This window comes from Electrophorus electricus, chromosome 6 (genome assembly GCF_041902795.1).
Source record: "Electrophorus electricus isolate QZ-2024a chromosome 6, ASM4190279v1, whole genome shotgun sequence".
Taxonomy (NCBI): Eukaryota; Metazoa; Chordata; class Actinopteri; order Gymnotiformes; family Gymnotidae; genus Electrophorus; species Electrophorus electricus.
In genome coordinates, this window is record NC_137502.1 from 24,834,565 (window position 1) to 24,858,282 (window position 23,718).

At 50.7% G+C, this 23,718-nt stretch overlaps 2 protein-coding genes across 14 annotated transcripts in view; one reads left to right on the forward strand and one right to left on the reverse strand.

Annotated features, from left to right (window-relative positions):
* The first annotated feature begins 102 nt into the window (after window positions 1-102).
* Window positions 103-23,718, forward strand: part of veph1 (ventricular zone expressed PH domain-containing 1) — a 62,684-nt gene continuing 39,068 nt past the window's right edge. For 6 of the 13 annotated variants that reach the window (XR_004775869.2, XR_014124200.1, XM_035525140.2 and 3 more), the window contains exons 1-5: window positions 104-359; window positions 4,787-5,024; window positions 7,093-7,308; window positions 9,442-9,616; window positions 23,294-23,457. Coding sequence is in view for 8 of the 13 variants with exons in the window: in XM_035525140.2 (XP_035381033.1) it covers window positions 4,887-5,024; window positions 7,093-7,308; window positions 9,442-9,616; window positions 23,294-23,457 (693 nt within the window). In the remaining 5 variants the exon portion in view is untranslated. Of the gene's footprint in view, window positions 360-2,334; window positions 2,857-4,786; window positions 5,025-7,092; window positions 7,309-9,441; window positions 9,617-23,293; window positions 23,458-23,718 lie in introns of those variants that run through there. The other 7 variants (XR_014124199.1, XM_081716081.1, XM_081716082.1 and 4 more) reach the window with 4 other exon arrangements.
* ptx3a (pentraxin 3, long a) lies at window positions 12,753-17,955 on the reverse strand. The gene is made up of 3 exons (XM_081716086.1): window positions 17,428-17,955; window positions 15,650-16,120; window positions 12,753-14,139 (listed from the first exon to the last, which is right to left on the reverse strand). Exons 1-3 carry the CDS (start codon window positions 17,708-17,710, stop codon window positions 13,505-13,507), a joined length of 1,389 nt encoding a protein of 462 aa, XP_081572212.1. The 5' UTR covers window positions 17,711-17,955; the 3' UTR covers window positions 12,753-13,504.

Below are 23,718 nucleotides of genomic sequence, written 5' to 3' on the forward strand. Positions count from 1 at the left end.
ATGTAGGACTACCGGAAGTTTAAAACAAAGCTGTGTGACTCCACATCAAGGCCGTGGGTGGGGCTTTTCGTTTGCCACCATATCGCCGCTCTTGTAAACAACACAATCTGACGGGCGACCTCGCAAAAAAAGAAAAAAAAAGAAAAAAAAAAAAGAAAGCACCTGTTGCTAAGAGCGAATATTCGCACCTGACACAAGGTGGCGCGCTGAGTCCAGCTCGTAACAGTGGAAGCTACAACTCCTGAGGGAGAAGTTGAAACGTCTAAGCGGTATCGGGTTTTTTTGGCGGCTGTGAAAAGACAAATTTCACCCTCTTTCTACTCGGCGCTTCACACGCGGATCCAGCCAAACGTGCAGGGGTGAGTGACCTTGACGGACATCTTAACGGAACCGATTCCGCGAATGATGCGCCAGCCTGTACAATTCGCGTGATCGTCTCACACTTCGTACCGGCAGTGATGGGACTCACTTATCCGCGAGTCTTCAGCAGTGTGTGGAGATGCATCGTTTCAAACGAAGCGTGCTTTCTTGTGACATTAGTGCGTGCTCGCCTTGGTGTAAATTGACGCCAAAACAGACAGACAGACGCATGAACTGTGATACTAGCCATCCACGCAGTTTAACGTGGTTCTTCGTTTTATTTCTGTACTGCAAACTTGCTGATTACTGTCCTAAATGTTGCACTAACCATCGATACTGTCCCTGCTGCCACGATACCTACAACACCTGCAGGTGTGAAGCCTCTATGCCCGCTTTTATTTATAAAAAGACGAAGTTTGTTTTGATCATTTTTTGCAGCCATTAAACCCCTGAGCGCGAGGGCAGTATATCTTAGTTCATGTTTAATAACGAACACGTGTCAACAGTAATGATAGTAGGAATTTGCTTTTACATTTTCTTTTTGGTTTTGATCTTCTGATAATATTATTACTTTTGCTTTTTACCTCTAGTGAGAGAAAACATCTCAAGTTTTAATTTTTTTTTTTATTGTAGGAAAGTCCTATATGACTGTGCCGCCATATGGGACATCACAGTCTGAGGACAAAAATGTTGATCTTGAGTTCCGCTTGCGGTCGGTTGCACGCGCCTTCCAAAGCGCGTGACACGAAACCCTAGAAGCGCGCGCGTGGTAAGCGCGGCGTAAGCCTGCACGCGCTTCCTGCGTCGTGGGTTAGGCGACTGAGAGCGGCGTGTGTCGAAGGAAAGAGCGCGTCTGTGTCTTTGCGTGCATGCATGCTCACTTTAAATGTTACTGTTTAGAAACTTGCGTTTCTGTTACAACCTTTCTAACCTCCGCTTGTGTGGGTGTGTTTGCGTGGACATCCTGTGTAGGTGTAGGTGTGCGTGTGCTCGCGCTCGCGTATGACCGTGCAGGAGCCTGGGTTGCTGCCTGCCCTTTGTGGCTGCTGTCGTGTGTCCTCTGGTCTGCCGCGGAGACCTCAGTACTGCATCCCATAAATAATGCAACACGCGAGTCGGGGGGCATGCGATGCACCCGACGCCCGGGAACAAAATATGCCACCTTGTCATATTGTTGTGACTCCAGTACTTTGCCTTAGCTTCGTTTTTACATGTGAAACCGGCCTTCCTCTGTTTCCAGGACCCCGTGCGTAATCGTTACGGCATGGTTATGTCACTGTTCGACTCGCTTCACGTCAGTTAATCAGTCTTTTATTTTTAACTGATTGCAGGTGCTGTACGTAAAGACTTGTGAGTGTTGGATGGGGGAATATTAGCCATGATTCCAACTAGTGGACAGTTCCAATACTGAGGGCTTTGATTATCTCTAAGTATAGCACACACACACACACACACACACACACACACACATTCATGTATAGTGTATGCGTTAATTCCATTAGCCCAGAAGGCTCACTGTGTTGAATTGCATAGATCTGAAGAATGATTTCATGTCCGTTCGTTGAATTCGTTTGCAGCTAGTAACCGGTGTCCTTCACGACAGACAGTAGTGACATCAGAGCTCAACTGGGTCGGAAGGTAAACTCCGCTCATGAGATGAATTCCTACGGCTATTTGAAAGGCCCCTTGGGAAAAGCGCACAGGGAATGTAAGACTGAAATGTGCAGGTCAGTTTTGTGAACTGAAGTGGATCTGTGAGAGTTGTGGCTGGCCGGATGTTTGTCTGGCTGCGTAGGCAGGCCTGCGTAATGTTAGGGGCCGATTGTTATGGTAAGGCCTTGTGTGAGTGAATGCGGTGTGTGGACAACCCCCCCCCCCCCCCCCCCCCCTTTAGCGACACAAAGACGCTCTTTGATTGCATGCATGAAAGCCAGTCTGGAGGGAATCCCACTTTCAACTCCCAGACACTGTGTTGTGACTAGTGTCTGTGTGTGTGTGTGTGGTTTAAGGGGTGATTCACATCCCCAAGCCTGCCTACCTGTCTCCATGACTTGGACTGTGTTCAACAGGTGCCTATTACAGAGGTATGAGAGGGGAAAGGTTACACAAAAGACCTAGTGTTATTCTCTCTCTCTCTCTCTCTCTCTCTCTCTCTCATACACTCTCACTCCGGGCTTTGCTGGCAGTGTGGAATAGGTTCACTTGGTTAAGTATTTGCCCGAACCAGCCAGAGAGCCCGTGTGCAGAACACATTCTCTGTGTGTGTGTGCGTGCTGCATTCCTGAAATCGGTGAACTGTAACCTGGTGATTAATTGTAACGAGACGATTGTTGAAGTGCCTAAGTCCAGTGGCACTGTTTTGTTTTGTTTTTTATTTCCCTCAAAAGGACACGGAACACAGTTAAGAACAGTGAAGAACACGGAACACAGTGAAGAACACGGAACACAGTCAAGAACACAGCCAGTCAAGAACTGTGTGTGTATGCCTACATGTCTGTAAGACTTGCAATTTTTGTACAGGGTCTGTGTTTGTGTGTGTGTGTGTGTGTGGTTATACACATGTGCCTGTTTGTAACAGCACAGCAATGAATGAAACGGGGAGTGTTATCCAAAGAGAGTGAAACAGGGAGTGTTACGCAAAGAGTGAAACGGAGTGTTGCGCAAAGAGAGTGAAACGGAGTGTTGCGCAAAGAGAGTGAAACAGGGAGTGTTGCGCAAAGAGAGTGTAACAGAGTGTTGCACAGAGCGAGTGAAACGGAGTGTTGCGCACAGAGAGCTGATCCAGACCCCTCTCTGTCGACCTGCTTTGATCTCCCAGATAACTCCGACGCCACTGACTACGCACTCTGCTCACATACTCCCCTCTCCAACAGGCCGGAGGGCATTCCTGCCCTGGTATCCTAGCAATGTGTTGCCGTGGTGCACGCGGGCAGGACGTTAAGCCCGGGGCCTCGCCCCATTGGCTGCCTGGCTTGCTCCGGCTTCCCATTGGGCAGGTCTGTGACCCCGGTCACATTTCCCAAAGGTGTTATGGGAAAGTGCGTGGGCTCTTTCGGGATGGTCCCCAATGACACTCAGAAAAGGGCTTGCGAACGAGAGACATCTCCAGTCTATGTTTTGTTCTAAGGTCTTATGAGACTATGTTAATACAACAATTATATCAACAACGCCGTTTTCATATCAAGTTCTGTTCATATTATTGAGGATAACAATAATAATTACCCTTAATCAAGTGTCAGTCTTCATTGCTCCATGGGCCTGCACTACATAGACAAAACATCTATGATTCCATTAATGATATTTTCATGTATTCTTGTATTATCACATGTTTTGAATGCAGTATGCTTTGTAATATATTATAACCCACCCCAGAATCCTTGATGAACCTTGAATTTGCCCATATTCATTTAGCCTTAATGATTTATGTTGTAACTTATCAGACTGCTGTAACTTATTAGAATACCCATAGAATGCTAAGACTGGTCAAGATAGAAAGAGTTAGGGGTTAGTGTGAGGGTAAGGGATAGTGTAAGGGTTCGGGTTAGTGTAAGAGTTAGTGTTAGTGTAAGGGTTAGGGTTAGTGTAAGGGTTAGTGTAAGTGTAAGGGTTAGTGTTAGGGTTAGTGTAAGGGTTAGTGTTAGGGTTAGTGTAAGTGTAAGGGTTAGTGTTAGGGTTAGGTTTAGGGTTAGTGTAAGTGTAAGGGTTAGTGTAAGTGTAAGGGTTAGGGTTAGTGTAAGGGTTAGTGTAAGTGTTAGGGTTAGGTTTAGGGTTAGTGTAAGGGTTAGGGTTAGGGTTAGTGTAAGGGTTAGTGTTAGGGTTAGGTTTAGGGTAAGTGCAAGGGTTAGGGTTAGTGTTAGGGTTAGGTTTAGGGTGTTGCATGATGAAGCTCTGTCAGTATCACTAAGATCAGCATCGTAGTACCAATGCATTGTGCAGTATGACGGGTCATTAGCTCAGATGAGCTCAGCCGTGGTGCAGGGGATGTCTGAGTCTAATGAGTCCAGAGAGATCAGCTCATGGATGGAAGATGAAGTGTGTGTGTGTGTGTGTGTGTGTGTGTGTGTGTGTGTGTGTGTGTGTGTGTGTGTGTTAGAGAGAGAGGTAAAAGTGTATACAGGGGACACGGAGGGTTGTTCCCAGGAAGTCAGAACATTTTACTCTGCTATCACAGAACATTTTGCTAGACTTTCCAATGTTAAACGTTCAAGCTACTATTCACGTAAGCCTGCACTTCTCATCTCAGACAGATTATAGTTTTGTCACTTCATAATTGAACATAATGCCATAATTGAATCATTAGCTTTTAGTTTGATTATTACAGGTCTTTATGCAGTTTCTCTACCTTTCTTTCTGGTTTGTCTGTGTGTGTCTTTTCTCTCTCTCTCTCTCTCTCTCTCTCCCTCTCTCGGGTTCTCTCTTTTGGCAGTGTCGGCACACACTCTCCACAGCCTTCCGGAGTCATGTCAGGTCGCTGTGGCGACGCACAGCACAGTGGGTGGCCCTGCCGGGCGTGACCGCATCCCAGCATGCACCAGCTCTTCGGGCTCGTTCTGGGCCGAAGGGACCTGTCCCGGGCGGGGGACCTCTTCTCACTGGACGACAGTGAGATCGAGTACTGTCTGTCCGAGGTGCTGGGTGAGATCAGGAGCATCTGCTGCTCTCCGGTGAGTGCGGATGAGCCTGCTACTGCTGCCTCTGGATATGGTCGCTTAGCTCGGATGAGTTTTAAGGAACTTTAAGAATTCGTTAAAATTTTAAGAATACTTTTTAAACCTTTAAGGATGCAGTAAAGGGAAATATCAAGGAGGTTCTTGAATCTCCTTTCAGAAAGTGCCGCAACCTTCAGGTCAGTTTTTGGAGATATGGGTAAAGGCTTTTGTGAGTTAAGGATCACACTGTGGGATGTGTGTATAGCGCACACACACACTTGCTTGTGTTGCTGCACTGCGACGTCTGGTGGCTTCGGTGAGTCCAGCCAGTCAGGCCTTATCTTTGCTCTTGGTTTCTTTTCCACTGACTATTAACATGTTATGACAAGTTACTCATGTGATATTCTCCTACATAATAAATCATTTCGCTGAGAGAATCACTTCCGTTTGGCTGGATAAAGGCAACGCCTGTCCTACCGTGACACATGGCTACACCAATACTCGTAGTCACGGGGTTATGTACAGATGCTTATAACGCATTGTAAGGTATAACTGCATTAATAAACATTGTCGTTTGTCTTCCTGAGCATAGTGAGAAATCTGGACCAGTCATGCCTGAGCAGAATTTCATTTCTGCTAGCAGCTTTTGTTCTGGGACATTTTGGCATTTTTAGTGCCTAATGGGAATATTCTGAGGGATAATGCTTCTGAATAAAAACAGAAACATCTTTCTGTCTCTCTCTCTCTCTCTCTCTCTCTGTCTCGCTCTCCCCCCCTCTGTCTTTCTCTCTCCCTCTGTCTCTTTCTCCCCCTCTCTCCCTCGCTGTCTCTCTCTCTCTCTCTCTCTCCCCCTCTCCCTCTGTCTCTCTGTCTCTTTCTCTCTCTCCCCCTCTGTCTGTCTCTCCCTCTCTCTCTGTCTCTCTCTCTCCCTCTGTCTCTTTCTCCCCCTCTCTCCCTCGCTGTCTCTCTCTCTCTCTCCCCCTCTCCCTCTCCCTCTGTCTCTTTCTCTCTCTCCCCCTCTGTCTGTCTCTCCCTCTCTCTCTGTCTCTCTCTCTCTCCCTCTGTCTCTTTCTCCCCCTCTCTCCCTCGCTGTCTCTCTCTCTCTCCCCCTCTCCCTCTGTCTCTGTCTCTTTCTCTCTCTCCCCCTCTGTCTCTCTCCCTCTCTCTCTGTCTCTCTTTCTCTCCCTCTGTCTCTTTCTCTCCCTCGCTGTCTCTCTCTCTCTCTCCCCCTCTCCCTCTGTCTCTCTGTCTCTTTCTCTCTCTCCCCCTCTGTCTGTCTCTCCCTCTCTCTCTGTCTCTCTCTCTCTCCCTCTGTCTCTTTCTCCCCCTCTCTCCCTCGCTGTCTCTCTGTCTCTTTCTCTCTCCCCCTCTGTCTCTCCCCCTCTCCCTCTGTCTCTGTCTCTTTCTCTCTCTCCCCCTCTGTCTCTCTCCCTCTCTCTCTGTCTCTCTTTCTCTCCCTCTGTCTCTTTCTCTCCCTCGCTGTCTCTCTCTCTCTCTCCCCCTCTCCCTCTGTCTCTCTGTCTCTTTCTCTCTCTCCCCCTCTGTCTGTCTCTCCCTCTCTCTCTGTCTCTCCCTCTCTCTCTGTCTCTCTCTCTCTCCCTCTGTCTCTTTCTCCCCCTCTCTCCCTCGCTGTCTCTCTCTCTCTCTCTCTCTCCCCCTCTCCCTCTGTCTCTCTGTCTCTTTCTCTCTCTCCCCCTCTGTCTGTCTCTCCCTCTCTCTCTGTCTCTCTCTCTCCCTCTGTCTCTTTCTCCCCCTCTCTCCCTCGCTGTCTCTCTCTCTCTCTCCCCCTCTCCCTCTGTCTCTCTCTCTCCCTCTGTCTCTGTCTCTCTTTTTCTATGGTCACCTTTTCACGTCCACATTAATTCCCTTCTGTCTCTTGGACATAAAACTCCACAGCTAGTAAAGTGAATTCCTCCTCCACCTCTCCGCATGACATTACGGTGGGGCAGCATGTAGTCCAGTTGTAGCTCTTTGATGTCCTTAAACAGGACGCGACCGAAACCAAGCAGCACACAGCTGACTACCACACCTGCCCTCTTTCACTCTATGACGATCTTGCTCGCCTACGATTGGCTGGCTGCAGGACTACCTGACCAATAGCAATGACCAGGCAGTGGTGGAGATCTGCATCACGCGCATCACCACGGCGATCCGAGAGACAGGCTCGATTGAGAGGCACGGCGCTGCCCTTGTGGCCCTGTGGGAGTCGTGCCTGGAGCATAACCTGCAACCACAGGGCAAAGACGAGGACACGCCCCACGCCAAGATCGCCTCCGACATCACCAGCTGCATCCTTCAGGTCGGTGTATATAAACACCACTGATTAGCATGTGCACACACGCAAAAGATTGCACTATGTATGTATCTAGTCGTTTTGTCGTTTCATATTCACTACCTGTATTTGTTTAGCTGTCTCAGCTGCACACCCTCACACCTGTCAGCTCACCTCTCTCCACCTCACACACCCCCACACACACACACCCTCACACCTGTCAGCTCACCTCTCTCCACCTCACACACCCCCACACACACACACCCTCACACCTGTCAGCTCACCTCTCTCCACCTCACACACCCCCCCACACACACACCCTCACACCTGTCAGCTCACCTCTCTCCACCTCACACACCCCCACACACACACACCCTCACACCTGTCAGCTCACCTCTCTCCACCTCACACACCCCCACACACACACACCCTCACACCTGTCAGCTCACCTCTCTCCACCTCACACACCCCCACACACACACACCCTCACACCTGTCAGCTCACCTCTCTCCACCTCACACACCCCCACACACACACACACACCTGTCACCCTGCTTTTGCTACTGCTGTCGACTCGCTGCAGGCTGCCTTTAGGACGCGTTTAACGCGTGACGGTAATGAGGTACCGTAGCCCAAGGTGAACTCCCGCCTGAATATAATCAGATCCGACACTGCTGAGACGTGCTACTAGCACCAGCATGTTTCGTCTTTGACAGCGCTTCTGGTACTGTCCAGGTTAGGTTTAGGGTTAGTGTAAGGATTCAGGTTAGTGTATGGTTTGGGTTTAGGGTTAGGGTTAGTGTAAGGGTTAGGGTTAGTGTTAGTATTAGGGTTAGGATTAAGGTTAGGATTAGGGTAATGGCTAGGATAAGGGTTAGGATTAGGTATAGGGTAAGGGTCAGGGTTAGGATTAGGGTTAGGGTAATGTTTAGGTTTAGGGTATGGGTAAGGGTTAGGATTATGCTTTGGGTAAGGGTTAGGGTTAGGGTAAGAGTTAGGGTATGGGTTAGGGTATAGGTTAGGGTATGGGTTAGGGTAAGGGTTAGGTTTAGGTTTAGGGTTAAGATGTTCAAGGACATAGTCACCGTCAGTGGCTTTTATGCCATGAGACAACAGAGACACGTCTTCATTTACAATTGGACATTTTACTAGTCCACTATCTACTGTGCAGGAATGAGATCATCATTCTGTCGTGATTACTCTAAAATGATCATCTAAAATGTGCCTCAATAACAGAGTGGATCGTGGTCCAGGCTTATGAGACAGTACCAGCCATGTTTCCAGCACAGAGTTCACTTATATGGGCAACACTCATAAAGCACATCACACCCATATGCAGGGATTTGTGTAATATCAGCTGAAGAAGTGTATCAGATGTGACAACCAGTTACACTTTGTTTGAAAAACTAAATAAAATCAAAAATGGTTAAGAAGCCATAGATCTCATGTCACAAGTACTTTTTGACACACACAAATACATTCTTGTTCAAAAGTCAGTGTTCAGATAAATTTACCCCTCACCTTCCCAGTGTGCTCTAGGGGGCGACAGAGTACTTCACATAGCGTTCTGACTATAGACCTTGGTCTATGTTTTTTGGTTACTGGTTTTATTGTCATGTCACTTGCAGCAAACCAGTGCAAATCTACAAGCATTTGTGGAAAGTGAGACATCACCACTCAGCACTGCCAGTTTGCTACCCCTGCATTGTATTTAATGAACATTTTGGGATGCCAGTTTGTCAAAACAAACTCATTCGGGTCCATTCGTGTTAGTTTGGCTGAATAAAATGGCTAATCCCACAAATCCCTTGTCCTGCTGTTTAAAATTATTCAAACTATTCTTGCATATTCTTGCAACAGCTGGTTAGAAACAATAAAAATACCTGTCCACGTAATTACATCACAAAGACAGTGGTGTGTTTGTAATTTCTGACCTATTCAGATTCAGGACTCAGGAGTCAGTGTTACTAGAAGACTAGATTTTGCCCAAATAAATGCACTTCACAGTTTAGTGTTGAACTGAATGAAGTGTAAAGCTCTGTGGGGAACACCTTAGCGGAGTCTCTCTCTCCTAGACGGAGAACCCAGAACAGAAGCTCCTGGTTCCCTGCTCCCTACTGACCGTCCGCCCCTCCGCGTCTCCCCCTGCTCTCTCCGCAGAACTACAGCCGGGCTCCTGTCATGGCGCTGGCCGTGCCCGTTGCCGTGCGCTTCCTCCAGCGTGGCAACCGCGAACTCAGCCGGAACATGTCCAGCTACCTGTCGCTGGCCGCCATCGCCAAGGCCGAGCTGCTCATCGAGCACACCGAAGCCATCGCCCTGAGCGTGCTGGGAGGTAAGGAGGAGGAGCCCCAGGGTCCCAGCGGTGGGTGGGAGGGGTTTGTCACGTGAGCTCACCCACAGAGCTCCTGAACGCTTTCGAGGGAACGTTCACTAGTGCAGAATACACTAAGCTCCATTCTCACCATGCCGTCGTTAATAACGTGGGGCAATACGGATGTCCGGGTACAGAGAAATGCGTGGAAAGGCCATGCCGCTTCCTTTTACGACACGGGCGCTTTAGGCTGCGTTCCTCAGCAGATCAGGTGAAGGGAATGTCTTCGCTCCTGACTCAGCACTTTTTTGGCTTGTTTTCACCAGCGTCTTTCCCCGCTGACTCAGTGCTTTTCCTCATCTGGTCCTTTTGCTGTTTTCGTGGCAGTTAACGAAGCGTTCTCTGAAAGCACTTCTCAAACACGAAGACAGATGACTGTTTGGTTTCGATGGCCGCAACCCATTACAGCCACAGGTGGAGGTTGCACCAGTCTCAGGTCCCCACTGTTAAACGGCCCTGGTAGACAGCTAACCCAGCTGCCTGGGGTTTATTCAACCCATTGTTCTCTCTTTGGGTGCGTTTGGACCAGCTTTAATACGCAGAAGGTCATGACCCAGCAGCCCGTGACTCTGCACAGACTCTCAGCCGTTTAAACACACGAACACGTGGACGTTTCTCCGGTGAGATAATTGTCTACTTCACTGGAGGGAACTGCTTCATCAGGAGGAAGATGTGGTCTGCGTGCGCCGCCCTGACCAATGAAAACGGACCGTGCAGCTCACAGCTCCTCGGGTACTCAGGATTACATGAGCTGGTTTTCAGACGCTTGCAGTCACTCGGCGACGTCACACTCCATGTTGATGATCATGAGCAGACAGCTGTTCTTATGATTAAACCTTCATTTGTTCACCGGATTGGTAATATCACCTGGGTTTGTTTTTGCAAAATATTTTTTTTACATCTGGCAAAGTTACAAGCAAATATGTGTGAAAGTAATACATTCTCTTAAACAAGTTTGTGATTCACATTCACAATCTTTATGCAGAGAGGTATTTGTCATTAAACCTTATTTGCATCTAAACAGTGCTGTGGGGAGTCTGTTCTAACAGGAACAATGTACGTCAGTGTACGGTTAGGCTTCCTGTTAGAGAAGTGAATACTAAAGTATCTGTCTGGTTGCTTAAGAAACCACAGGAATTGTTACCACATGTCCAGGTGTGAGCAAATGCAGATAAACGGAAGACCGGAATGCTTTGGGATGCCTCCTCCTGCTGTGCTGAGAGCGTTCCCAATATTCCTGCCTTCTGGCCTAGTGCATCCTAAAAAACAATGCCTGTCTTGTCTGAAAGAAGTGGTTTAGTGCTGAGGTATCCCGAAGGCAATTATCCCGTCTTAAGGGCTGGCCAGAGAAAGGCCATTAGTGGGCCTCATTAGGGGCCTGGACTGACGGGCAGTTTGCCTGCGCGGGACGCTTCTCAGGGACAGAGCGGGACTCCTGCCGGCATTCTTCCCTCCGTGGCGCTTCAGGATCACAGCAGAAATGCGTTCCCATACGAGGTGAACGAGGGTTGTTAGAGAGAAAGTCCTCGTTCCCCATACAGCCCCCCCCCCCCCACACCTCCACCCCCCCCCCCCCCCCTTCACCGCTTTCTCCACCCTGGAATGAAAACAGGCACCATGGACCACAGGCATTTGTTTGTTTAGCAAATGAGCCCCTAGCAAGCTAGCCATGCTGCACCGGGGGGGAATTGGCCTGTAACCTTTTTTTTTTTTTTTTTTTTTTTAAGCCAAGGTTACAGATCATCTACGTATCTTTGGGAAGGGTGCCAGAGTCAGGTAGTCCTGGTCACCTGGCTGTACTGCTCCAGCTCCAATTCATGCTCAGCAGCCTAAATAGCTTATTAACTGCCCACTTGGCCCTCGGCCAATGACCAAACCCGGCCAAAAACGGCTTGCACAACGACCGGTTGTGAAATATTCGTGGCGACCTCTGATCAACATTGGGATGGGAACCCCCCCCCCCCCCTGTTCTCGCACCAGCAACATTTACTCTGCCCCTCCGTTTCTCTCACTCCTTCCATCTTTCTCTCTCTTTCTCCCCTCTCTCCATCACTCTTCATCTTCACTCCATCTTCTTCCTTTTATCTTTTATAAGGTTCTCTCCATCTCTCTATCCACCTATGTGTCTTTCTGCCAGCACCTTGAAGCATAGACTGAAGACCAGTCTTCAATTAAACTGGGTCGAGATGCAGCCGGTTCACACCCTGTAGGTAGAGATACGTCCAGCTCTTGGGCGTGTATTGTTGTTGTTGTTATTCATCCCAGTAGAATGGCATTAGGAAGCCCTCATTAGTCTCATCTGGCCTGAATTGCCGCGGAGTACGTTCATTACAGCCAAGACAGGTAAGGGCCCAGCGTATGCCTTCCATTAATGGAGAGGGGCCACTTTGGAGGCCTGGCCAATAGGATTATTAGCATGCAGCGGTGGATGCCTCATGCCTCGTGCTGACTGGCTGCCGGGACGTGCGGTGTGCCATGTGCCCTGTTTCCTCCTTCTCTCTCTCAGTAACACTGGCTGGTCCTGGCTCCCCCCCAGAAACACGGGGAAATTTGTGACCTCTGACCCCTCCCCCTGCAGAGCAGGGAGGGGCTGATGTCACAGAGCCCGGGTCAGGCCACATGGGGAGGTTTTGCGTCAAATAAGGCAGCGTAAGGGTGGTGCTAATATGGTTAAAAACCTCAACTGCGAGGTCCATCTGCAGTGGCACCAGAAAGCCAGCCGCAAGCAAAACGCGAGCGACGCCCGCGTGATTATGGAGATTATCCCCCATTAAACCAAGCACTGAATCACGCCAGCACCCGCGTGCCGTCTGCTGCCGCTTTCAAAAGTTCAAGTGGCTCCGTGTCACCTAGACCCCGGGAGGTGCCTCCGGGCATGCTCGAGGCGAGCTCCAGCTCGGTGCAGATGTCCCAGTGGGCCAGTTCTCCACCCAACCTTCTCCGAGATCAGCTCTGGCGCCATCACCTGGTAGCACAATGTCATTGTAAGTGCTGTTACAGCTGATGTAAAGTGGATGGACTGGCATAACTACATAGGATATTAGAGTGGTACCACTACAGATGTACTGTGTAAAGAAACACTCACCAGAGACAGGTGTACTGTGTTTAATATTTCTTTATTAAATTTCACCTTTTCAAACCTTCAGTAATAGAAAAAAAAATCTATATACAATATACGTTCATTTCAACCTCTTAACATAAAAAGCAATTTACAGTATAGTACATTTCGTCACATTAACAGAAACAAATGTAAAGTCCCTAGAGACTTTGTAAACATTTTACACAATTTCATTATCAAAATGTAGTGATGTCTTTGTGTTAAAATAGACGGTGGCCATATAAGGGCGAAGGACTTTAATAGCATTATTATCTCAAAGCCAACCACCGCCTGGTATATAACAAAACAGAACACAGAGGATCGATTACGTGACATTAAGCTTGTCAGATCCAAATGTAAACACAGTGATAAACAGAATCAGAGTTTGAAAAAGACAGCATGTGTTTTAGAAAATACCGTTTTGAAAGGGTGGCGGACTGTCTCATCTGCAGCTGCATGCTGAATGGCTCGAACACGGTCCAGCCCCGAACTTCCCCGCTGGAAAGTGCACTCTTCCTGTCTCTCCTTCTTTGCTCTCCTCTCTGGTTCTTGCGGTTCCGTTAGTGTTCCTAAGGCCCGATTCCCTGGAAGCGTAAACGGGAAGCTTTTGTGCCATGCGGGAGCCGGCTCCGTGGATCTGGAGCGCGGTAGCGTGTGCTGCAGAGGGGTTGTGGTGTTGTGGGCCGACGAGGCATGCTGTCTTGTAGGGATCTGAGGGATTTGGTGTAAGGGTTTTTGAACAGCAGAGTCAGTTAGAAGACCAACTTGGCGTCCCCGTTCCTCGTGATCTGAGACACGCCCCAAGCCACCAGGTTGCCGCGGGCGCCGCAGGCCTTCCCGTCCTGCTGTGCCTGCTGGGAGATCTCGTCGCCTTCGAGCACGTGGTCCCACATGTTCACGCCGGTCATCTTCCCCACAAACGGCAGCTCGGCGTCGGACACGTCGCGGTAGGCGAATCGGAGCCTGCCCTGGCAGCCATACTCTTGGCCAAGGAGCAGGGCCCCGCCCCCCAGCAGCTGGTGGCTCTCTGCCACTGCGGGCGCGCGCACCGCCTCGCGCCCGTCCACCCACAGCGCGGCCATGCCGTGCTCCGAGTCCCATGTCGCGCACAGGTGCGCCCACTCGCCCTCCTGCACTGCACCATGGGCCTCCACCAGGTGGGCCTCGCCCCCGACCGTGAACATGGCACTCTGCCCCTTCAGCAGCAGCTGCAGTTCCAGCGGGTTCCCCTTGGTGCCATAGGAGAAGAGGACGGCCTTGTCCAGCACCTGCGTGGGTTTGACCCACATGCACACGGTCAGGGCGTCCGTCTGCAGGGACCCCTGGGGGGTGACCTCAGCATAGCTGCCCATTGAGCGCATGGGGAAGAAGAGTGACATTTCGCAACCTGTGTGGGGAGGCAGAGAAGAACACCACGTTGGACGTTTTAAAGGTTGGACGTTTTAAAGGGTCATGTCGTTTCGACAGTAACAGTGTAGCATTTACTGGAAAAATCCTACTAATTGGAAGTTTAATACACCCAGGCGTGGTTCTCATAGGTGGCAGTAACAGGACATGCTGTTTACCCGAACTGTAAAAATCACCTTGCCGTGATTCAGGCTTTTATATTAAAGACCTTTTCGCTGGCAAAACTACTGATGTGACAAAGTACGTGTATCTAAGCGCCCGTGACAGATGGCCCCGAGCGAGCGGAGTCCAGCAATCCACTCCTCCAGAGGGTCGAGCTCTGATGTAAATGGCCATGAATCCTCCCTCCTCAGATGGTGTAAGTCAGCCACTAGAGTAACGATTTTTATCCCATAAACAGCAGGTCATCATGGCCGTCGTCCAGGAGACAGAGGGAAGGTCTTGTCTCCTGGTGCTCGTGGGATGTCTGACTGAGGTCTCTTTACTGAGAGCAGAGAGGCAGCTTTTTGGCCTGGTTAGAACTCCAGTTTCATTACATCGTTTGTTTAGGCAGAAATGACTGCAGCCTAGTGTAAATATCTTTACTGAGTGTGTGTGTGTGTGTGTGTGTGTGTGTTTATGTGCGTGTCTTCGTGCTTGACTGCGCGTTTGTAGGCAGTTTGGTTACAGAAGGACTGAAAGAAGGAACTGGATCATCGTGTGTGTGCGTGTGCGCGTGCGTGCGCGTGTGTGTGTGTGTGCGTGCGTGTGTGTGCGCATTTGCATGCTTGCAGTGGTGAATTTACATCTCGCAGTTGTCTCTACAGCAAGATGTGAACAAACCCCCCTGAAACCCCTCCAACCCCCACCCCCTCTGGGCATGGGCCTCACGCCCCTCCCTCCCTTCAACCGCGCGCTTTGGTGTGGTTGCCCAGCGGGGCTACACACAACCAGGCCACCTTCTGCTTCTCATTTGTCCTGCCGTTTCTGGGCCGGATGAGGCGCTTCACATGGCCACGTGCGGATTCCCTGGTTTCCAAACGATTCTGGCCAATAACAGCATCTGGCTCACTGGACAGACAAGGGACCCGGAATCGGGCCCAATGGGAACGCATTACGTTCAGCATTACAGACTCTGAAGCTGCTCGGTAGACCTGTAAGGCGGTTGGTGAGCGCCAGTGTGAGCGCTCCAGTGTTTGTGTGGCGCTTTCATGCTTTCAGTCGTTAGAGCCGTCATGGCTCCTGGTTTTAAGCAAGAGGTAACTCGCGTAACTCACGTACAGCTCGGAGCAGGAAACTTTCAACTTTAAGAACTTTTTTTAGGGCGTTTTGTTCTGCAAGAGAAACGTGGCCATAACGACTCTCACAGTTCCATAACAAACTAATCCTGTCACTGTTGTGCTGTTCACTGTGAATCTGCCAGTCCTCAGCCTGCCTTAATCTGGGCCCAGACCCGCCCGTCCCGAGAGCAGAAACGTGAGCAGAGAAGAAAAAAATGGACTCTCACATACCTGCGGGCAGCAGGGAGCCGTGCGCCGCTTCCCTGCGGCGCCCCGTCCCTAGTCTCGGGTCCTGGCCCTTGGCCGCCGCCCCCTGCAGCGTGGCCGTGAGCTGCTCCACCACGCCCTGCCAACCCCCACAGCAGGAGGCCAGACCCTCGGCGTGCTCGGCCTGCTCCCGTGTGGCTGCCACGACAGAGTCCAGCAGGGCTCGCTGCTCGGCCGCGGCCTCGTGCAGCCACTCGGCCGCCTGCAGCAGCCGCGGATCGGCCCGCGGGGCGGAGCAGGCACCGCGGAGCTGCGCAGCCAGACGGAGCACGTCGTCGCGCAGCGCCTGGAGCTCCACCCTCACCAGGGTGTCGGAGTGCTGTAGGAGCATGTTCTCCTTCATCTGGGAGTTCTCCAGCATGGTGAAGAGCTTGTCCCACTTGCCCAACTCGGACTTCACGCAGGGAGGGGGCGTGGCATCTTCGTCCGCGTCCGCTGGTGTGGTGGAGTGGGAGAAGCATAAGCGTGGTTAGGCAACGCTGTTTAAAGGAATGTAAAGCGAAACCAGCGCGTGTTTACGGTTTGAAAGGTTACAGATCGGGAGCAGCAGCTAAAAGAGGACGGAAGTGAATTGTTTAAATTTAAAGAACTCTAGTCTCTCTCTCTTTCTCTCTTTTTCCTTCTTGCTGCCTCTCTGTCTCTTTTGTTCTGAGGCTGTGGGTGTGTTTTATGAGAAAGAAGGATCCATAGACCTTGGTGCCCAGTGTATGCTGAAGGCCCTTCCCTGTTTCCGCGGTAACACACAGTCCCACCCCAGGCTTAGCGTGCCCCTGACTCCAGGCAGTTGTACCCTACACACAGAACCCCCAAGAACACGCGCACATTCCCACACGCCTTCTCCCTAATTCCGAAAGTATCGGCTAAATAAGCCAGGGTCACACACGATTTCACACACACACTAACGCCATGCTGCCCGCATCTGTTTGAATCTCTCTCAGGCGTGTTAATGTAAGCCTCCTCTCTGTTTGGGCTGCACTGTCCCCGTCAAGGTGTAACAGAAGCTTGCCAACCTGCCGAGGCATCCAGATATCGCATGCATCATTTTTACATACAACAAAACCCCGTTTTGGCATGCAAGAGCAGAACATCTCCAGCTGGAACTACTAGTGCTGATTTAACAGCAGTCTGCATGCGTTCAGCAGAGTTTGATACAGGTTGCACTGGGCACTCTGGGTTATGGGTCAGGATATATATTATATTTAAGCTTACAGTTACCGTGTCACGGAAATGCGGATCATAATTTAAGCCGGTCACAGTACATGTAGTAAGTGAAGGTCTGCAGCATGGCTGTGTGTGTGTTGGGGGGGCGGGTGTGTGTGGATGGGAGTGAGTGAACGACGTGCGTGTGTGTGTGTGTGTGAGCGGTGTGTGGCGTGTGCGTGTGGATGGGAGTGTGTGCGGTGTGTGTGGATGGTAGTGAGTGAGTGGTGTGTGTGGCGTGTCCGTGTGAATGGAAGTGAGTGAGCAGTGTGGTGTATGCGTGTGGACGGGGGTGTGTGAGTGGTGCGTGTGAGCGGTGTGTGGCGTGTGCGTGTGGATGGGAGTGTGTGCGGTGTGTGTGGATGGTAGTGAGTGAGTGGTGTGTGTGGCGTGCGCGCGTGAATGGGAGTGAGTGAACAGTGTGTGGTGTATGCGTGTGGACGGGGGTGTGTGAGTGGTGCGTGTGAGCGGTGTGTGGCGTGTGCGTGTGAATGGGGGTGTGTGAGTGGTGTGTGTGTGTGTGGGGGGGGGGGGGTACTCACTCTCCTGCTGCTCTGCATCGATCTCGTTGCCGTAGTCCGCGCGCGTGAATTTCACCTTCAAGTCTTCTTCGTACGACTGGGACTTCATGCCACTCAGTGAACCCAGCAGACACACTGTCTGGATAACCCTCCACATGGACATGGCTGCAGTGTGTGTGTCAGAACAAGAGCGCGCGCACGTGTGTGTGTGTGTGTGTGTGTGTGTGTGTGTGTGTGTGTGTGTGTGTGTGTCTGTACTGACTGAGCTTAGTTTGAGAGTGAGCTGTGACTGAAGTAACAGCATACAAAGTAACACCCTCTCTCTCTCTCTCTCTCTCTCTCTCTCTCTGCTGGTCCTGGTTAAATGCTGAGCAATATTCTGGCGTCACTCCTGCGTAAACTCTGAGCATGTGCTGAATGAAGAGGGAGCCGGAGAAAGTGGGTTTTTATAAACACACACGCGCGCGCACGCACATGCACAGTCGAGTCAGCCTCCTCCGTTGGAGGCAGTGCGTAACAGAGGCGTGGGTGAGACTGGAACTGAGGAAAGAGGAAGAAGGACACGAAGGAACTAGAATTCCAGAAATAGCAGTGTGGCGTTTTTGGGAAATGTTCGATGGATGACACAGTGAGTATGTTCATCTTCTCTTCAAAAAAATGACATACGAGTTTCCTAATTTTGGATTATCCCCACGAGCCTCCTAATCCTAATCTCAGAACCATTTACCCACTGTATATCTCCACCACTCTTTCCTTGCCGGTCTCCCCCTCTTCATCGTGCATCGCTTCTCATTTCTCCCTCTCCAACTCTCTTTATTCGACGTGAGACGCTTTCCCTCGTTTGGTTTTGTACCTGCGTGGCGAGAGCTGTTAGGCTCAGCCTGCTTTGCTGTGTTTGTATTGCTCCGCTGAAACCCCCGGGAGAGCGTCTGGCGGTCAAAGGTCATTGCTCACCCCTGAGGCGGAATAATGATTCCAGGTAGGGGTCGTTCCTTCAGCCTTGACCTCTTCTGCACGGCCTCCACTAGTGGATTGGGTCAAGAAAATAAATCCAGGAGTTGCCACACACATGCTTACATACACACAGAGGCCTGCCGCCATCTTCGGACACACTCACGCACATGCACGCATGCACACACGCACACAAACAGTGCATTTGTCATGGTAAGGCCATGTACTGTTATGGAATAATGTGTGAAAGACATTCATAATTGTTTTAAAAACCACAAGAAGGTAGACGCTGCTTAATCTGTAGGTGTGTGTGGGTGTGTTTATGTAGGGGTGTGTGTGGTTTGGTGTAGGGGTGTGTATAGGCGTGTGGGCGTGTGGTGTATGTGAGGGTACGTATGTGTGGGTGTATGGGTGTGTGTAGGGGTGTGGGTGTGTGGGTGTGTATAGAGGTATGGTGTGTGTGTGTGTGTGTGTGTTTATATCCTCTGCTGCATTGTCAGAGTCTTTCTTCAGGAATAGTTTTATTTTCCTTTTTCTCACTTTTATATTTGCCCCAAACACAAACATTTGCAATGTAAAGTAAACACAAATGTTACATTAAGTCACTGCAATGAAATTAGATTTTTAAAAATCTATCACGTGATCTGTAGGTAACATATGCAAACTACGTGGTGTGGATTGGCTCCCGCACACAGCCGAAGGCCAATCCACACTGGAGGGTTTTAGCTTCAGTTTAATCTGTTTAAAAAGAAACTGGCCCACAAGGTTTAAGGAACATGTTAATGAAGCTTTAATTTATGCAAAGGTCTGTATTTGATGACTCAGCGTTATTTTCCCGTCCACAGTTATCACGTTCATCTTTTTGGCTCTCGCTCCGTCATATCGTCGTCGTCGGGGGACGCACCGTGTTCACTGGTCATGGAAACTCCGTGTCATCATGCTTGGGATTAGACTAGCAGTCCCCCGAACCCCCTCAGATGTGGTGGGTAAATACCCACAGCAGAGATGGATGTGCTCCAGACTTTGCTCCTTCTGCTGTGGCCCTGCATTGCTGCTGGGTAACGTTGTCTCCTCAGGGAAGCCTGCCTATACGCACAGGACGTGAGAGGAACATGGCCCCGTCAGAGGCCTGAACGTGTCCCGTCACCCGGGGAACCGCTGTGCCTCGGGTCTTAAGACTCCGGTGCTCAGCCAAGCTGTGAAAGCTTCGAGGTAAGGTCAGGAGCCCCCGGCGGAGACCGAGGAAACGGCAAACCCATCAGACACGGGGACGTTTTCTGCTCAGACGGTAAATACCAGCATTTCCATAACGTTTAGCATGTGTGCCGTGAGTGTGTGGCACTCTTTGTCCTCCCTGGGGGCGCGGTGTCCAGCACACATAGTTCCCGTCCGAAGGTGGGGGTCACCCGGTGCAACAGCGTGGAGGCGTTTCTGAAGGCCAGCGGCCAGAGCGCAGCTGCCATGACTGGCCCTGTTGTCTGCACAGGAAGGCTGCGCGACATCAGCCACCGCGGAATGAAACGTGCCGTCGAAGGGAAATGCCACCGGCACCTACACCCGCACTGGAGGAGAAACACAATAAGGTTCTCTCTTCCTAGAGCTCGGCGCTTTCCAGGCACTGCCAAGGAAAACACCGACTGGGAGATTTCAGAAGGGATTAGTAAAGTTACGTGTTTCTGCCCCGTTCATGTCACGCGCCGTTTTGGACGAATCGTGCAGCGTGATGCTAACGCTCGTCCATGCTGTCGTAGATGAAGAAAGTGCTTCGGCGGGAACCACAGCCTGTTACTCCCTCCAGTTCTCTTGTGGCACGGACAGAGATTATTTTTAAAGATCAGTGGAAGGCAAGACGTGAAACCCCTGATGAGCTTTTGGAGTTGCTGGGTTTAATGATTGATAGTTTAATAGGGAAGGATACTTAGGGGAGACCCAGTAGGAGACCCAGTGGAGTGCAGGCCTGCTTTAGACAGCATGTAAGCCCTCACTGTGGCCTGCCGAGTCCCGGCCTCTCCCGATTGGTGGAGTGCACTTGTGCGTCCGCTGCTCCCGGCATGGCCTGCTGATTCTCTGTGGCGGGTCGTCATTCGTGTGTGTGTGTGTGTCAGGGGTGGGGTGGGATGGGATGGATGAGGTATCTTTATCAAAGCTCTGCCATAACAGATTGTCTGTGCTTTGGAGATGGAAACGGAGCAGGGTCTGACTTCCTGTGTTCGGCTCCTAATGCTGAGGTGTGGTGGTGCTCTGTCTTCGTTACGTTTCCAGTTATGGACTCTTATCGGATCCCTCCATGGAGCTCCGTTCCACTGGCGGCGAAGGGGATATGAGACAGAAGCTCGGAGGGGAGAAGCGTGTGAGGTATGGGCCTCGTGGATTGCTGAAGCGCGGAGGGCCCCTCAGGCATCTTAAACTCCCTGTCCTCAGCCGGCCCATCAATGCCCACGTGCGGCGTGTTTTGCACGACGCCTGCTCTATCGCGGACTTCGGCTGGGCTTTCTTGGCGAATCCCATCGCTTACAATTGCAGTTCGGCCCACCGCCGCGAGATACTATATCCAACACGGTGCCTTCTGCTCTTAACACACCAAGACATCATTAGACACCAGCGCACAACCCAGGACAACCCTGTTAATACTGTTGGAGACTCGTCCAACCCTAAGATCCACATTGTCACGAGTTTCTGTTATCTCCCTGTTTAAGTAATAGAACACATTTGTTATGCATTTCATCTGTCAGCATCAGGCTTTTTTGTTTATGCAGCTAGACTGTCAGAGGGGGCCAATCGCACCCTGGCCCTTGTACCTTTCTTGCACCACTTGTGAACAACAACCATTACGCAAGAGCCCCGACAAGTAGCACTTCTGACTCAGAGCTGCGCGTTCCTGCAGTAAGAAGCCATCCAAAGACAGTCCATGCATTTGTACGATTACATATCGGATGAGGAAACTTTAAATTTAAGCCTTCCTGCGTGGCTGTTGATTTAAAACTATCCTGCAGCACATATTATGACTTCCAAGAAGACCAATCAGCCCCTAAAGTTGCACTACCCTGGACTTAATTAATCAGGCTGTTCTCAGAGCAGTTTTTCCTAACATTTGGCATGGTAGCGACACCGAGAGCGCACAACTGCTCCCCCATCAGCTCTGCGCTCCGGAGAGCTCGGCGAGAGACGTGATCCTCCGGGATGTCTTTATTTTCTTTAAATGGAGGCCCTGCGGTCACGCTCGAGAGGTGGCCGGTTCGTGCGAGAGCTCCGTGTCCTGGTCCCGGGGCCCTCACGGCCCGGACACACCTCATCCTTGGGAGCAGCTCTTCCTGTTCCCACACGTGTTTGTTATTCCAGCCAGCTCCAGTGGAAACCTGTCGGCTCCGGACTACAAATAGAGCTCTTTCCCAACCCCTGTACGCCCGTAGTCATCTCTAGGAAGCCTGCGATCGTTCCCAGATGGGCAGGAGCTGTTGATGGACGCAGGCTGGAGCTGCTGGGGTACGGCGCTCTGGGTTCACCAGGTGCCTCATCTGCCCCCTCCCTCGTCTTTCTTTCATTGTCCTTTGGTGTCCCATTTTTCACTCACTTCCTTGTTCCTTACTTTTTTGCACCTCTAGTCGCTCGTGCCCTGTGCGTGTTTTATATTTCCTCTGTACGCAGCGCTGCCCACACCACGTATGACACACCAGGCGCGGAAACGCTGGTAACGGCGTGGTCCAGTGAGTCACCGAGAAGAGGACGTGGACTTGGATTTCACAAAGCTCTTTTAATGAACCTCAAACCCGACGGCACACCCTGACTTGACCGTCGGCGTCGCAGCACACCCGGGGCTCTCGGCTCCTGAGCGGTGGGTTAGAATTTCAGTGGTAGTGGAGAGTGAGCTCAGGGAAAATGTTCCTGATTAAACTGGTTTCGTGGTGCTCTCAAAATCAAAGGAGCCCTGATCAGAAGATTTACCACGGACAAGAGTGAGTGGAAACGAAGGATTAGAGCATCATTGGACTGGTACTGGAACAGGAATTCCCAGTTTCTGCCTCTGCAGATTATTAATGTGTATTTTCAGAAAAGCCTCACAATGCACATTCCCAAAAATTACGTGAGGTTTGGGCAGAGGCCAGGCTGTTGGGTTGCTATGTTCGGGACAGAGTGGACAGTTTCGTGTAATAGGTTGACAGTGGTGACGAGTGGTAAGCCTCGGTAAGAGTATTGTGACATGGCCTCGGGTATTAATAGTATTAATGACTATTGTTCTGTCCAGGGCTTTGACACGGCTACCCCATTCCCACCACATTATTGCTGCAGGAAGATTTCCTGCTCAGGTTCCATTATTTCCTTAAGAATCAGCCTTAGGAATGTGGGCTCCATCAGAGCAACCACTGTCGCTCATAAATCCTCAAACAGAAGATTCATGGTGTTAACCCCTTAGTGGTGTGGGCTCTTGGCGAACTCGAGGAAGGCTGTTCCAGAATCTTCACCACACAGTTAGGTCTTATGGGATTGACTTGACCCAGGTCAAGCATAGCTCTGTGCTGGTGAATCCAGACTACCTTCACACGGACCTTGGCGTCTGGTGTGGAAAAGCCCAGGATTGCAAAAGGCCCTCAGCTTAGCTGTGCTGGCATTCATGCACAGTATATCGGGTCTCACTGACACACTCAGAGCAAATGCCATCTAGTTCTGTCTTTTTTTTTTCTGGGTCTCCTGCTTTTTTATGTTAGGTCCTACCCCATCTTGTTCATGGAACTGCTTTTGACAGAGAGTGAAACTTGAAACTTCCTTCATCGAGGGTTCACGTGAACTCACTTTGTTCATATTTCGGCTCCTCGTGCGTGCTGGGTCGCTGGAGCGGAGCAGTGAATCAGCACTGAAGGGGCCCATTAGGAACTGGGTTTAGCTTCTGGTTTATTGATTGATCGATTGCTGATGGGTTTTTTGCTGTGTTGGTTGCTAGGCAACAGCATGTTGTTGCGGGTCCTGCCATCCATGTACCCTCTGCAGCCAGAGCTGATTCACCAGCACATCCGGGAGCTGTTTGCAATGGTGACCGAGGTGGAGCAGACCAGCAGACAGCACCTGCTCCGGCTGCTGCAAATGATCTCCGAACAGCACCCACAGGTCTGTTTGTGTGTCTGTGTCTGTGTCTGTGTCTGTGTCTGTGTCTGTGTGTCTGTGTGTGTGTGTGTGTGTGTGTGTGTATGAGCTCTCGAACAGCACCCAACGGTCAGTGAGTGTGTGTGTGTGTGCATCATCTCCAAAAAGCACCTACTTCAGGGTCCAAACGTGGGCGGTGTGTGTGGGACTGAGTGGGAGGCAGGTGTGTGTTAAAGATCAGGGCTTCTGGGTGGGAGAAACAAAGAAACGTGTGGAGTGGATGGA

What these genes read in the sequence shown, in the direction of transcription:
- ptx3a (XM_081716086.1), bottom strand. Translation starts at nt 17,710, where the DNA reads ATGCTGTTACTTCAGTCACAGCTCACTCTCAAACTAAGCTCAGTCAGT. An exon ending in CGATGCAGAGCAGCAGGAGA is followed by an intron (nt 16,121 to 17,427) that starts GTGAGTACCCCC and finishes CCACCACACCAG; the next exon opens with CGGACGCGGACGAAGATGCC. An exon ending in CGGCTCCCTGCTGCCCGCAG is followed by an intron (nt 14,140 to 15,649) that starts GTATGTGAGAGT and finishes CTCCCCACACAG; the next exon opens with GTTGCGAAATGTCACTCTTC.